This window comes from Ranitomeya imitator, chromosome 2 (genome assembly GCF_032444005.1).
Source record: "Ranitomeya imitator isolate aRanImi1 chromosome 2, aRanImi1.pri, whole genome shotgun sequence".
NCBI classification, from domain to species: Eukaryota; Metazoa; Chordata; class Amphibia; order Anura; family Dendrobatidae; genus Ranitomeya; species Ranitomeya imitator.
Genome location: NC_091283.1, coordinates 511,844,413 through 511,858,935, shown reverse-complemented (window position 1 = coordinate 511,858,935; position 14,523 = coordinate 511,844,413). Strand labels below are relative to the sequence as shown.

At 46.3% G+C, this 14,523-nt stretch overlaps 1 protein-coding gene across 1 annotated transcript in view; it reads left to right on the top strand.

The window, feature by feature from the left end:
• The window catches only part of MLLT6 (MLLT6, PHD finger containing), a 69,055-nt gene that overhangs the window by 30,522 nt on the left and 24,010 nt on the right, over window positions 1-14,523 (top strand). The window contains exon 12 of the mRNA XM_069751695.1: window positions 12,251-12,356. Within this exon, the coding sequence (XP_069607796.1) occupies window positions 12,251-12,356 (106 nt within the window). The remainder of the gene's footprint in view (window positions 1-12,250; window positions 12,357-14,523) is intronic.

Below are 14,523 nucleotides of genomic sequence, written 5' to 3'. Positions count from 1 at the left end.
CCCAGGGGGGGTGGCTTTGCCCCCACGTGGCTACGCCCCCACGTGGCTACGAGCGCTCTGATTGGCTGTTTCACTTTCAACAGCCAATCAGAGCAATTTGTAATATTTCACCAATGAAACTTGGTGAAATATTAAAATCCAGCCATGGCCGATGCTGCAATATCATCGGCCACGGCTGGAGACCCGCCGTAAGTCTTTCCTCCCCTCCATTATGTCCCCCGCCATAATCATCTCCCCTCCCTCCTGTCCGGCGCCCCCCCGCTGTTTTATTTTTCTACTAGGGTTAGGGTTAGAATTAGGGATAGGGTTGCAATTGGGGTTAGGGTTAGAAATAGGGTTAGGGTTAGAATTGGTGTTGGGGTTGGAATTAGGGTTAGGGTTGGTATTAGGCTATGTGCACACGGTGCGGATTTGGCTGTGGATCCGCAGCGGATTGGCCGCTGCGGATTCGTAGCAGTTTTCCATCACGTTTACAGTACCACATAACCTATGGAAAACCAAATCCGCTGTGCCCATGGTGCATGCGCAGCATGTCAATTCTTTGTGCGGACTCTGTAGCGTTTTACACCTGTTCCTGTATAGGAATCCGCAGGTGAAATCAGCACAAAAAACACTGGAAATCCGCAGGTAAAAATCCGCACACAATTCCGCAACGTGGGCACTTAGGGTTAGGGTTGGAATTGGAGTTAGGGTTGCAATTAGGGTTAAGATTAGGGTTAGGGGTGTGTTGGGGTTAGGGTTAGGCTTGTGGTTAGGGTTATGGTTGGGATTGGGGTTAAGGGTGTGTTGGGGTTAGGCTTGTGGTTAGGGTTGGGATTAGGGTTATGGGTGTGTTGGGGTTAGGGTTGTGATTAGGGTCATGTTAGAGCTGGGATTAGGGTTAAGGGTGGGTTGGGGTTAGTGTTGGAGTTAGAATTGAGGGGTTTCCACTGTTTAGGCACATCAGGGGGTCTCCAAACGAGACATGGCGCCACCATTGATTCCAGCCAATCTTTCGTTGAAAAAGTCAAATGGTACTCTCTCCCTTCCGAACCCCGACGTGTGCCCAAACAGTGGTTTACCCCCACATATGGGGTACCAGCATACTCAGGACAAACTGGACAACAACTTTTGGGGTCCAATTTCTCCTGTTATTTTCACGGCTCTGCGTTATAAACTTCTGTGAAGCACTTGGGGGTTCAAAGTGCTCACCACACATCTAGATAAATTCCTTGGGGGGTCTAGTTTCCAAAATGGGGTCATTTGTGGGGGAGCTCCAATGTTTAGGTACATCAGGGGCTCTTCAAACGCGATATGGTGTCTGCTAACGATTGGAGCTAATTTTCCATTCAAAAAGTCAAATGGCGCTCCTTCCCTTCCAAGCCCTGCCGTGCGCCTAAACAGTGGTTTACCCCCACATATGAGGTATTGGTGTACTCAGGAGAAATTGCTCAACTATTTTTCTCTATCCCCATGATGGCACCACGGAGAGAGAGGGGTCCACCCCCAGGGACAGGAAACCTACAGGTGAAAAAGGGCGTACCTCTCTCCCACATCAGTTGGTTTCCTGTCCCTGACGGGGAACCTACAGCACGTACCTGAGGATTCGTCGTGGGATTCCAGGGAGCTGGTCCGGTCGGTTCCTGACAGGGGGCGCCCTGTCTCGGCTGGATCCAGGTTTTTCTCCCCCCTTTTTCTCCGGCCCTGAAGCACCACCGCTGGGGTCGGCGGGCCCTATGGGTGAGTGTGGTAGGGGGGAGGCAGTGAAGGGATCGAGCCTGCCTTCCCCGAGAAGAAAAAAAAAAGGGGGAGGAAGGAGGCGGGTGACGGCGGTCACCGATATAGCCTCTGTACCGCTATTCGGTACATGGAGGTAGCGGCGGCTACGCTACCATGAGGGGACGCAGGAGCGCACTAAAGCGCACATGGCACCGCAGACGCCGGCCGCCTAAACCGGAAGTACGGGGCGGCAGGACAGGGGCGGAACGCTAGAGCGCGCGCGTCCCCGATTATATCTTCCCTATGGGGCGCCGTGCTCTGGACCGGAAGTAGCGCGCACATGCGCAGATCGCCGCTTCCAACGGCGGCAAATTTAAAAAGGAGCATTTCCAAGGGGGATATGTGGATTAAACCTCCTCTTGGCTAAAACGCAGCGTGGAGGCAACTATGAGTGACAAAGAGCAGCAAGATGCACAGGAGTGTGTACAATTGTCTCCTGAGCAAGTGCAGGTACAGCGGCATCAGCGCTCACAGCATCAGCGCAAGGGAAACGCTTCCTCTCAGCAGCGCAGCAGCAGTGGACGCTCAGGGTCACAACGCAGCCCGGTCTCTGAAAAAACTATGCGACCGGTGACGAATCCAGTGGATATAGTCCCGAGGCCAGAGACGGTATCTCTTATTCACAAGGGGTGAGTGATCTACGTGAAAGTACTAATGTAATACGTGGTTACTCTCCTAGGGAAGAAAATGTACAGGCAAATCAAAGCACAAAGTGTGTGCGATATGTCTTAGAAGAGCTACCTTCCTCCTGGGAGAAAAAGCTATGCGGGTCTTGCATAGAGAAAACCATTCAGGAGGAATCTCCGGCGTTCGCCTCAGACCTAAAATCATTAATTAAAAGTCAGGTGGAAAGTGCCCTCAAAGGCATTAAAACTTCGAAGAAAAAACGCAGATCAAGCCACAAGTCTCCCGAATCTAGTATAGATGAGTCAGAGAGTGAAACGTCTGATTCTAGTGACTCTTCAGCATCCGACACCTCTTCACTATCCTCAGAGGGGGGACGCAGTTGTTTCCCTATCGAAGAGACAGACGCACTGATAAAGGCCATCAGAACAACCATGGGCCTGGTAGATGAACGTCCTAAAAGAACGGCACAGGATATAATGTTCAGTGGATTGGAACAAAAGAAAAGAAGAGTATTCCCGATAAATGAAAAAATTCACTCTTTGATCAAAAAAGAATGGAAACAAACGGACAAAAAAGTTCTCTTGACTCCTAAGAGAAAATACCCGTTTGATGACCCAGCTTGCTCATCCTGGTGCAAGGCACCAAAATTGGATGTGGCCATAGCAAAGGCCTCTAAAAAAATTTGCCCTGCCCTTCGAGGACATGGGTACCCTAAAGGACCCGATGGACAAAAAAGCTGACACTTTCTTAAAAAACTCCTGGGAATCAGCAGGAGGTGGTCTAAAACCAGCCATCGCAGCCACTTGTACGGCCCGCGCCTTAATGGTATGGCTCGAGCACCTGGATTCCCAATTAAAAGAAAAAGTCTCAAGAGAGACAATCCAAAAATCAGTGTCCATGATGAAAGGGGCGGCAGCCTTCTTGGCAGACGCATCGGTGGATTCGGCGAGATTAGCAGCCAGGTCGGCTTCCTTCTCAAACGCCGCAAGACGTGCCCTGTGGCTAAAGTGCTGGCTGGGGGACTTGCAAACGAAGACCAAATTAGGCTCAATACCTTGCGAAGGTGAATTTCTGTTTGGGTCAACATTGGACGACATCCTTGACAAAGCGGGGGATAAGAAGAAATCTTTCCCCGGGTTTCCCAACTAGTCTTAGAGGCGTTCCTTTCGGAACAGAAAATTCATGCGGAGAAGACCCCCAAAAGGGAATAAAGACGGATGGGAAGACAGAAGGAACAAAAACAGAGGATTCTTGTTCAACAAACTTCCCCCTCCGGATAATAAAAAATCATAATGAAAGGTACTCCCCGGGTCGGAGGGAGACTAGCCGAGTTTCTTCCAGCCTGGGAAAAAATTAAAAAATTTCAAACAGTCCTTGGATTTTAGGTATAATACGAGAAGGTCTCAGACTCAAATTTCGTATCCCTCCCGGCAACTCCTTCATGATAACACCTCAGAAACAGTCACACGAACAGTCAGCTCTCCAGGAGGAAATTCTGAACTTAGTCCAGAAAGGGGTATTACAAGAAGTCCCATACCGGGAAAGAGGCTCGGGCTTCTATTCTCCCCTCTTCCTCCGCAGGAAACCGGACGGATCGTACAGAGCGATCATAAATCTCAAAAGATTAAACAGTTTCCTAGAGATTCAACACTTCAAAATGGAGACAATAAATTCTTGCGTGAAAATACTCTTTCCGTTGTGTTTCATGACTGTTCTAGACTTACGAGACGCATATTACCATGTGCCCATCCACAGAGATTATCAAAAATATCTCAGACTGGCAGTGAATATCCAGGGGGAAGTAAAACACTACCAATTCCGAGCTCTCCCCTTCGGGATAGCTGTCGCTCCTCGGGTATTCACAAAAATAATGTCAGAAGTGATGGCCCACATACGGGAACAGAATGTTCTAATAGTTCCCTATCTGGACGACCTCCTCGTGGTAGGGACCTCATTCCAACATTGCAAACATCAGTTGGATCTGGTCATGGCTTCACTGTAAACATACCCAAATCCAAAATAGTGCCATCCCAGGTACAAGAATACTTAGGGATAGTCCTAGACTCCATCACGCAGAAGTGTTACCTTCCTCAGGGGAAGATTCAAAAAATGACACAGGCAGTGTTACAGTTGACGATATACCCAGTCACTACGCTGAGGAAAGCAATGTCCCTGCTGGGCTCTATGACTGCCTGTATCCCGGCCGTGCAGTGGGCACAATGTCATTCCCGGGACCTATAATGGGAGACTTTAGATTCAGGCATATCTCTGCACGGAAATTTAGACGGGCAATTAAGTATTTCATCAAACACGATACACTCCCTAGTATGGTGGGCAGACCCAGGGAATTTAACCAAGGGGGTCCCTTAGGCACTACCGGCGGAGAAAATCCTAACGACGGATGCAAGCCCCTGGGGGTGGGGAGCACATATAGACGATCAAGTGGCACAGGGGAATTGGAGCAAAAGTCAAGAGCTAGCCTCTTCAAACATGAAAGAACTATTAGCGGTAAAACTGGCCCTAACGCACTTTCTATATCTCCTTCACTCCCATCACATAAAAATCTTTTCGGACAACCAAGTAGTGGTTGCATATCTAAACCACCAAGGGAGCACCAGGTGTCGAGCATTGATGGAGGTAACCCAATCCATCTTCCACATAGCGGAACACAGTCTAAAATCCTTGACAGCTCTCCACTTAAAGGGCTCAGAAAACCAAACTGCAGACTTCCGGAGCAGAACATGCTTAAAGCAGGGGGAGTGGGAACTAAACCAGTCGGTCTTCAACCAAATCGTGAATCTCTGGGGTCTGCCAGAAATAGACCTATTCGCGAACAGTCAAAACCGCAAAGTAAAAACATTCTGCTCAATCGATCCCCGGGGGAGCCCAGTAGCTCTAGACGCCCTAACAATTCCTTGGAACTATCACCTCGCCTACGCGTTCCCTCCGATATTGCTCATTCCCTTAGTGTTGAGGAAAATTCGGGAGGAGGAAGCAACAGTGATAGAAATAGCGCCATTCTGGCCTCGCAGAATATGGTTTTCTTGGCTAAGAAAAATGTCCATATCAAGTCCATGGGTTCTACCAGACACTCCGAAACTTCTATCCCAGGGCCCGGTATTTCACCCCAATCTAAAGAATCTACACATGACAGCCTGGCTTTTGAAAGGAGGCTTCTAAGGGTTAAAGGGTTCTTTCCCAATCTAGTGTCCACTCTATTACAGAGTAGAAAACTCGTAACCACTAAAATATATGGGAAAGTGTGGAAAAAATTCATGTCTGTGTCGGGCGCAGACCCGTCCGGGGAGATCCCAATAGAGAAAATCCTTGAGTTCCTACCGAAAGGTTTGGAAAGAGGTTTGGCTACAAGCACTCTAAAGGTTCAGGTAGCAGCCTTGGGAGCACTGTATAATTATGATTTGGCCAGAAATCGGTGGGTCATGCGATTTATTAAAGCCTCAAGTAGGTCCAGGCCTATTCCCCTCCACAATTCTCCTCTGTGGGATCTAAACCTTGTATTAAATGCTCTAACCAAACCTCCCTTTGAGCCCCTGGCAGAAGTTCCCTTAAAGATCTTGTCTCTACAAACCACACTCCTAGTGGCCCTAACTTCGGCTCGTCGTGTCAGCGATATACAAGTGTTATCTGCATGCCCACCCTTTACTCAGATACTCGAGGACAGAGTCATTCTTAAAACTGACCCGGCTTACCTCCCTAAAATAGCGTCACAATTTCACAGAACGCAAGAGATTTCTTTGCCCTCCTTTTGTCCCAACCCTAAAAATGAGGGGGGAAAAACACTGCATACCCTAGACGTAAAAAGATGTCTGGTCCAATATCTATCAGCCACTAGGGAGTGCAGGAAGGATAGGGCTCTGTTTGTCTGCTTCCAGGGTCCACGGAAGGGACAAAAAGCATCGAAAGCCACGTTAGCGAGATGGATAAGAGACGCCATCGCCCTATCCTACTCATCCTGCGGGACAGCCATCCCGGAGAATATAAAGGCTCATTCGACCAGAGCAGTGACATCATCCTGGGCGGAGAGAGCTGGCGCTTCAATACAACAGATATGTAGAGCGGCCACTTGGTCTTCCCAGTCTACATTTTTCAAACATTACCGTTTAGACTTGACCTCCTCTGATCCTACCTTTGGGCGAAGGGTTCTAGAGGCAGTGGTCCCTCCCTAAGAGTTCTATCTATGCAAATCTCTCCGTGGTGCCATCGTGGGGATAGAGAAAATGGTAGTTACTTACCGATAACGGTATTTCTCTGATCCCATGATGGCACCCGTATATTCCCTCCCTTTTCACACACAGGTGTGCACTTTGTAATGTACTAGTAATTAATTTTAGTCACGGTGCCTCTGTTAAGTTAAATAAGTTAAGTTTAATTTGTGCAAATATTAAGTTGCAGCTGAAGTTCTGTATAAGGCTCTGTAATCCAACTGATGTGGGAGAGAGGTACGCCCTTTTTCACCTGTAGGTTTCCTGTCCCTGGGGGCGGACCCCTCTCTCTCCGTGGTGCCATCATGGGATCAGAGAAATACCGTTATCGGTAAGTAACTACCATTTTTAGGATCCATTTTATCCTGTTGCCAGGGCCGGCGTCAGCCCCCGGGCAAGTGCCGGGGCCCTAAGCAGGCAGGGGGCCCACTCGCCGTCGGGGACACTGGCGTGCTATAGTGCTGGCCCCCGCGAGTGGACCCCCCGCCTGCTCCGGGCCCCGGCACTTGCGATACTTACCTCTCCCAGTTCCAGCACTGCAGCATCTTCCATCTTCTGACTGTGACGTTCAGTTCAGAGGGCGCGATGACATCACCAGTGTGCGCCCTCTGCCTGAGCAGTCGCAGCACAGAGAGCAGGAAGACGCCAACGGTGAGGAGCCCAGAGCAGAGCAGCGTCAAGCAACGAGAGGTATTTCATTTTTTTTAATATTTGGAGCAATATATAGGGACCTTCAGAAGCGGCCCATATATGGAGCATTATATGGGGCTAATTCTATATGGAGTATCTTATGGGGCCAATAATATAGGGAGCATCTTATGAAGCCAATTCTATAGGGAGCATTATATGGGGCCAATTTAATATGGAGCATCTTATGGGGCCAATTCAATATGGAGCAGTATATGGGGCCAATTACATATGGAGCAGTATATGGGGTCAATAATATATGAAGCATCTTATGGGACTAATTATATATGGAGCATTTTATATGGCCAATTATATATGGAGCATTATATGGGGCCCATTATACATGGAGCATCTTGTGGGGTCAATTATTTTTGGAGCTTTATATGGGACCCATTCTGTAAGGAGTATTATATGGGGCCCATTCTGTGTGGAGCATCATATGGGGCCCATTCTGTATGGAGCAATATATGGGACTCAGTATACTGTATGGGGCCGATCATATACAGTAATGTATGGAGCATTATATGAAGCCCATTATATATGGAGCAATAAATGGGGCCCATCATATACTGTATGTAGAATTATATGTGGCTCACTATACTGTATGGAGCATTATATGGGGTCAATTCTGTATGGAGCAATATATTCGGCTCATTCTGTATGGAACACTCTGTGGTGCCCATTATACTGTATGGAGCATTATATGAGGCTCATTATTCTGTATGGAGCATAATATTGGGCTCATTGTTCTGTTTGGAGCAATATATGGGGCTCATTATTCAGTATAGAGGACTATGTGGTGCCAATTATACTGTATGGAGCACTATATGGGGCCATTATACTGTATGGGGCAATATATGGGGCTCATTATTCTGTATAGAGGACTATACTGTCCGGTTTCTGAGCTAATGTAGAATGCACAATAGATATCACTCATGTAATGTAAGAAGTAAGTGAAATCTTTGGCATTGTACTATACCTATATTTATCTGCCGTATTCGTGCATTATGAATTGTGGTATGTGTTAAAGGGGCCCACCGGGACTCTTTCGCCCAGGGCCCATGAAAACCTGGAGCCGGCCCTGCCTGTTGCCCATGTGAAAATGAAAAAATTGAGGCTAAAAGAAAATTTTTGTGAAAAAGAAGTACTTTTTCATTTTTACGGATCAATTTGTGAAGCACCTGAGGGTTTAACGTGCTCACTATGCATCTAGATAAGTTCCGTGGGGGGGTTTAGTTTCCAAAATGGGGTCACTTGTGGGGAAGTTCCAATGTTTAGGCACATCAGGGGCTCTCCAAACGCGACATGGTGTCCGCTAAAGATAGGAGCTAATTTTTCATTCAAAAAGTCAAATGGCGCTCCTTCCTTTCCGAACCTTACCATGTGCCCAAACAGTGGTTTACCCCCACATGTGAGGTATCGGTGTACTCAGAAGAAATTGCCCAACAAATTTTAGGATCCATTTTATCCTGGTGCCCATGTGAAAATGAAAAAATTGAGGCTAAAAGAACTTTTTTGTAAAAAAAAAAAATAAAAAAGTACTTTTTCATTTTTACGGATCAATTTGTGAAGCACCTGGGGGTTTAAAGTGCTCATTATGCATCTAGGTAAGTTCCTTGGGGGGGTCTAGTTTCGAAAATTGGGTCACTTGTGGGGAAGCTCCAATGTTTAGGCACACAGGGGCTCTCTAAACGTGACATGGTGTCCGCTAAAGATAGGAGCCAATTTTTCTTTCAAAAAATCAAATGGCGCTCCTTCCTTTCAGAGCCCTGCCGTGCGCCCAAACAGTAGTTCCCCCCCACATATGGGGTATCTGCGTACTCAGGACAAATTGGACAACAACTTTCGGGGTCCACTTTCTCCTTTTACCCTTGGAAAAATAAAAAAATTGTTGCTAAAAGATCATTTTTGTGACTAAAAAGTTAAATGTTCATTTTTTCCTTCCATGTTGCTTCTGCTGCTGTGAAACACCTGAAGGGTTAATAAACTTCTTGAATGTGGTTTTGAGCACCTTGAGAGGTCCAGTTTTTGGAATGGTGTCACTTTTGGGTATTTTCAGCCATACAGACCCCTCAAACTGACTTCAAATGTGAGGTGGTCCCGAAAAAAATGGTTTTGTAAATTTTGTTGTAAAAATTAGAAATCGCTAGTCAAATTTTCACCCTTATAACTTCCTAGCAAAAAAAAAAATTGTTTGCAAAATTGTGCTGATGTGAAGTAGACATGTGGGAAATGTAATTTATTGACTATTTTGTTAATATAGTCATAACTAATATAGACATAACTTAACAGAATAAAAATTAAAAATTAGAAAATTGCGAAATTTCCTAAATTTTCGCCAAATTTCAGATTTTTTCACAAATAGACGCACAAATTATCGACCTAAATTTACTACTAACATGAAGCCCAATATGTCACGAAAAAACAATCTCAGAATCGCTAGGATCCGTTGAAGCGTTCCTGAGTTATTACCTGGTCAGAATTGCATAAAAATGGCCAGGTCATTAAGGTCAAAATAGGCTGGATCATGAAGGGGTTAATTAGCCTGTTAGTGCACAAGCCATAACCCTATCATCATTAAGAAAGGTTATGCAAATTTCCCAGCTTTATAAAACCCAGCCTCCTCTATCCTTGTGTCAAAAAAAACAGCAGCCATGGGTTCTTCTAAGCAGCAGCCTAGCCTTTTGAAAATGGTGGAGGCCAACGAAGCAGGGGAAGGCTATAAGAAGATCGTAAAGTATTTTCAAGTTGCCCTTTCCCGAGTTCAAAATGTAATTAAGAAATGGCAGTTAACAGTAACAGTGGAGGTCAACATAAGCTCTGGAAGACAAAGCAAAATTTCAGTCAACGCTGCTCATGGGATTGCTAAAGAGACAAATCGGAACCCCCGCTTGACTGCAAAAGACCTTCAGAAAGATTTAACAGAGTCTGAAGTTGCGGTACATTGTTCTACTGTCCAGGGCGACCTGCACAAATATGGCCTTCATGGAAGAGTTATGAGTAGAAGACCTCTCATGCATCCTCACCATAAGGCCGGGGTCACACTTGCGAATGCAATGCGAGAAACTCGCATCAATACCGGCACTGCCACCGGCACTCTGGAACGGAGCGTTCAGCTGTATAGAAATACATGCAGCCACACACTCCGTTCCCGAGTGCTGGCGCTAGTGGCGGGTATTGAGGCGAGAGACTCGTGCAAGTTTCTCGCATTGCACTTGCAAGTTTGACCCCGGCCTAAAATTCAGTGTCAGAAGTACGAAAAAGAACATCTAAACAAGCCTGATGCATTTTGGAAACAAGTCCTGTGGACCGATGAGGTTAAAATAGAATTCTTAGGCAACAATGATCAAAGGCATGTGTGGAGAAGAAAGGGCACAAAATTTCAGGAAAAGAACATCTCGCCAACCATTAAGCATGGGGGTGGGTCAATCCTGCTTTTGTGTTGCAGCCAATGGCACGGGGAACATTTAACGGGTAGAGGGAAGAAGGTTTTACAATGGCCCTCACAGTCCCTTGATCTGAACATCATTGAAAACTGACGACCCAGGAGTCTCACAGAACTGGTAGAATTTTCCAGCGAAGAATGGTGAAAATCCCTCAAACAGGAATTGAAAGACTCTTGTGTGGCTACAAAAAGTGTTTACAAGCTGTGATACTTCCAAAAAGGTGTGCTACTAGGTACTAACCATGCAGGATGCCCAAATTTTTGCATCTGCCCAATTTCCTTTTTGTAATTTTTAAAATGTAAAAGATGAACACATACAATACACAAATATGAAATTCATTTTTTTCCCTAAAATACAAAGGAAATGTGTCATCTTTAACTTTGGGCCTATAATCTTCAACTTGCTTAACCGTTCACAATAACAGTAATTTTGACCAGGGGTGCCTAAACTTTTACATGCCACTGTAGTGGTTATCCTTTATCACATGGATAAATGAAGATTGGTAACTCTTCAAAACCACAATATCCGTTTAAGGACGCAAAGAAGGATTTTGCTTCTAGGATTTGTCTGTCACACCCCACGCTGTTAGGATTGTATAGTACTGACTACATGTGTGTAGCCTCACTCATTTCACTGTTATTGATCAAGGCCGTGCACGTCCAGTCGGCTTGTGACTGCATTTATACAGATCAAATAGGTACTGTGATGTGAATGTCCGCGCACACCTGCCACACCGGAGTCTCCAGACAGTGTGCGGTGTGGTCTGTGACTGCATTAGAAGACTGAACATCCCCTTTATACAGTTGCACAACCCCTTTTTACAAACCCTGATTTTGTTAAACTAATTACCTCAAAGTATTCTATACTTTCCCAATGGCTAGCCAACCACTCCTGTGTGTTTGTTGAATGCCATTAAAGGGGTTGTCCTGGAATTTAATGTTGATGGCCTATCCTTAGGATAAGTCATTAATATCAAATCGGTAGGGGTATGACACCTAGCACCACCGCTGATCAGCTGTTATTGATGTCGGTGGCAGCCGGAACTGCTTAGTTACGGAAATGCATGAAATATTGGCCGCAGCAGGATAGGGCACATCCACCCCCTATTGATTTCACTACAAGGCGGATGTGCATTTCCCGGCCGCGGCCACTATTCCGTCAATGGAGCTGCTCAGTTTCCTAACCGAGCAGTTCCCAGCGGCCAACGACGATGTTGGGAACAGCTGATCAATGAGGGTGCCGGCTGTTGCACCCCCACCAGTCAAGCATTGAGGATATGTCATCCCCTTTAACATACATCATGCCTTTCTCAGGTGACATGTTGAAATGCAAACTATGATATAAGAAGCTCATATTATAACTTCTTTTTTATTGTTAAAATCCCTAACACATTTTGTATCAATATTTTAGTTTTGAAATCTACTTTTATATTAAATTTTATAAGAAAATACTTCCATGGTTTTGGAGCTGTTTTCATGCATGTCAATGTTTCTCCTCAATTTTTTGCAGGTATTCTCACTGGCAGGCTCCACATTCAGTATACCATCATCACATATATTTGGAAGCCCTCTGTCAATGCCCCCGCTCCTCAGTCAGGCTGAGAATAATAGGACAGGTAACCAACCTCTAGTTCTGTTATCTTAAGTATCACATAAAACAGAAATACGCAATCCAGTGAAATGTTTTAATATTTTATGAGCACAAAAGAACATTACATAACAGAGGTTTTTCAATAGTTAACGTCAACAGAATATGTGATGAATGGTAGATTGTCGGGTTTGACCCCTGACACCTCCCATTAGCTGCCGACACATTGTCACCAGTCCAGGTGTATTGATTCATGTCTGAGCACGAATGCCGTCACTCCATAGAACTCATCCTCACTGCAGCCATTGCAGATCCCAGCAATCTGTTGAAAACCAGCAGTCAGAAATTAGTGTTCAGATTGAGAAAATAAATTCTCTTCTGATTACCAAAACGTTTGTTTAGTCATGGTTATGCGAGATTTACCATTAAAATAAATTGAGGGTAAGAAGAATATGTAGTTGTAGGTGACACATTTTTCTGCTAGATGTGACCCCCCCTCTTAATCGTGCTAAGCAGGTGCATATATGACTTGAATGGGCACAAAGAACACTACAGATATTCATGTACATGAAACGTAGGACTGAATTCACTTACTATTCCAATTGGAGTGATATATTAAAATATAACTTTCTCCTCATTGGGGGACACAGGACCATGGGTGTTAAGCTGCTGCCACTAGGAGGCTGACACTAAGTTAAAACAAAGAAAGTTTGCCTCTCCTCTGCAGTGTACTGTACACCCTCCTGCTGGCTCCCAGAGAACCAGTTCTTGCTTAGTGTCCATAGGAGCACACGGGTCTGCTATTCATACCAAAAACTGATTTTAATTTTTAGGAATTTTTACCTGGACGAAGGGGCATCGGAACCTTTCAAGGCACCGATCTCCCCGAACCAACAACAGGCAAGCACGTGGAGTGTCGCCTGCACGTACCCCCTCCTGCGAAGTGGGATGCCATTCCTGGGCTGATTTTTAGGGGCAACGGGTCTCTTAAAGGGCACCGATCTCCCTGCACCATCAACAGCCGAGCACATGGAGTGTCGCCTCTATGTACCCTCATCTGCAGCCAGGCCTAATCCCAGACAACCAGCCCTGTCCACCAGGATTGAACCCCTTGGATGTGCAGAGGCACCCTCCGTTTTAGCGTTTGTGCAGCCCCCACTGCTCCACCACTGTCTAGCGGATGAAGCAAGGAGGCAGACGGTTCTTCTCCATCTCCCTATGAAAGGGAGAGTGGATTGAGGGTTATTTTTCCCTTATCCCTGCATAAATAAATAAATCTTTTTTTTTATATAGCGCTAACATATTCCACAGCGCTTTACAGATTGCACACATTATCATCGCTGTCCCCAATGGGGCTCACAATCTAAATTCCCTATCAGTATGTCTTTGGAATGTGGGAGGAAACCGGAGTACCCGGAGGAAACCCAAGCAAACACGGAGAGAACATACAAACTCTTTGTAGATGTTGTCCTGGGTGGGATTAGAACCCAGGACCCCAGCGCTGCAAGGCAGCGGTGCTAACCACTGCGCCACCGTGCTGCCCTGCACTGACCAAATCACCAGCGACAGCAGCTGCACAACAGGCACCTGCACTACAGCGAAGGTGCCTGCAGCATCGTCCAAAGGACATCTCCAGCTTCTCTGGGTAAGCGCTGAGAAGGTGGGGCTCTGAGCAGTCCGGGCACAGGCAGCAGACTTTTTCTGGTTGGGTTGGGGGGGGGGGGGGGGGGTTTCCGGTTTTTTCGGCCTGGGCATAAATTTAGACCCTGGCTTTGACCTTGTACAGGCTGAAGCTCCACCCCCTCTATGATGCGTTTTGACAAGGCCTCCGGATGCTCACGAAGCCTCCTGATTGCCCGGATAGCGACGCGGAGTGTGATTCTCGTAGCTGTGACACAGGACGTGGGTAAGGAGCGTTGCCATTAGCTCTCTCTCTCCCTTTCAGTATTCTACCCTCTGTGGGAACCCTAATTAAGGGGGCACATGGGAGTACATCATGTCCCAGCCTCGGGCACCTAAAAAGTCCCATAAGACTCTTACAGTCTTTTTCACTTCATGTAACTCCTGCCAGTCTGGGTTTCCAAAAGCTCAGAGGTCGCCGCTCTGCAAACCCTGTGACCCCTAAATGCGCTCAGGAGCCCCCTCTGACACTGGGCCCAGTGTCTTTAGTCCCCCTGAGTGGGTCTCGTCTCTGT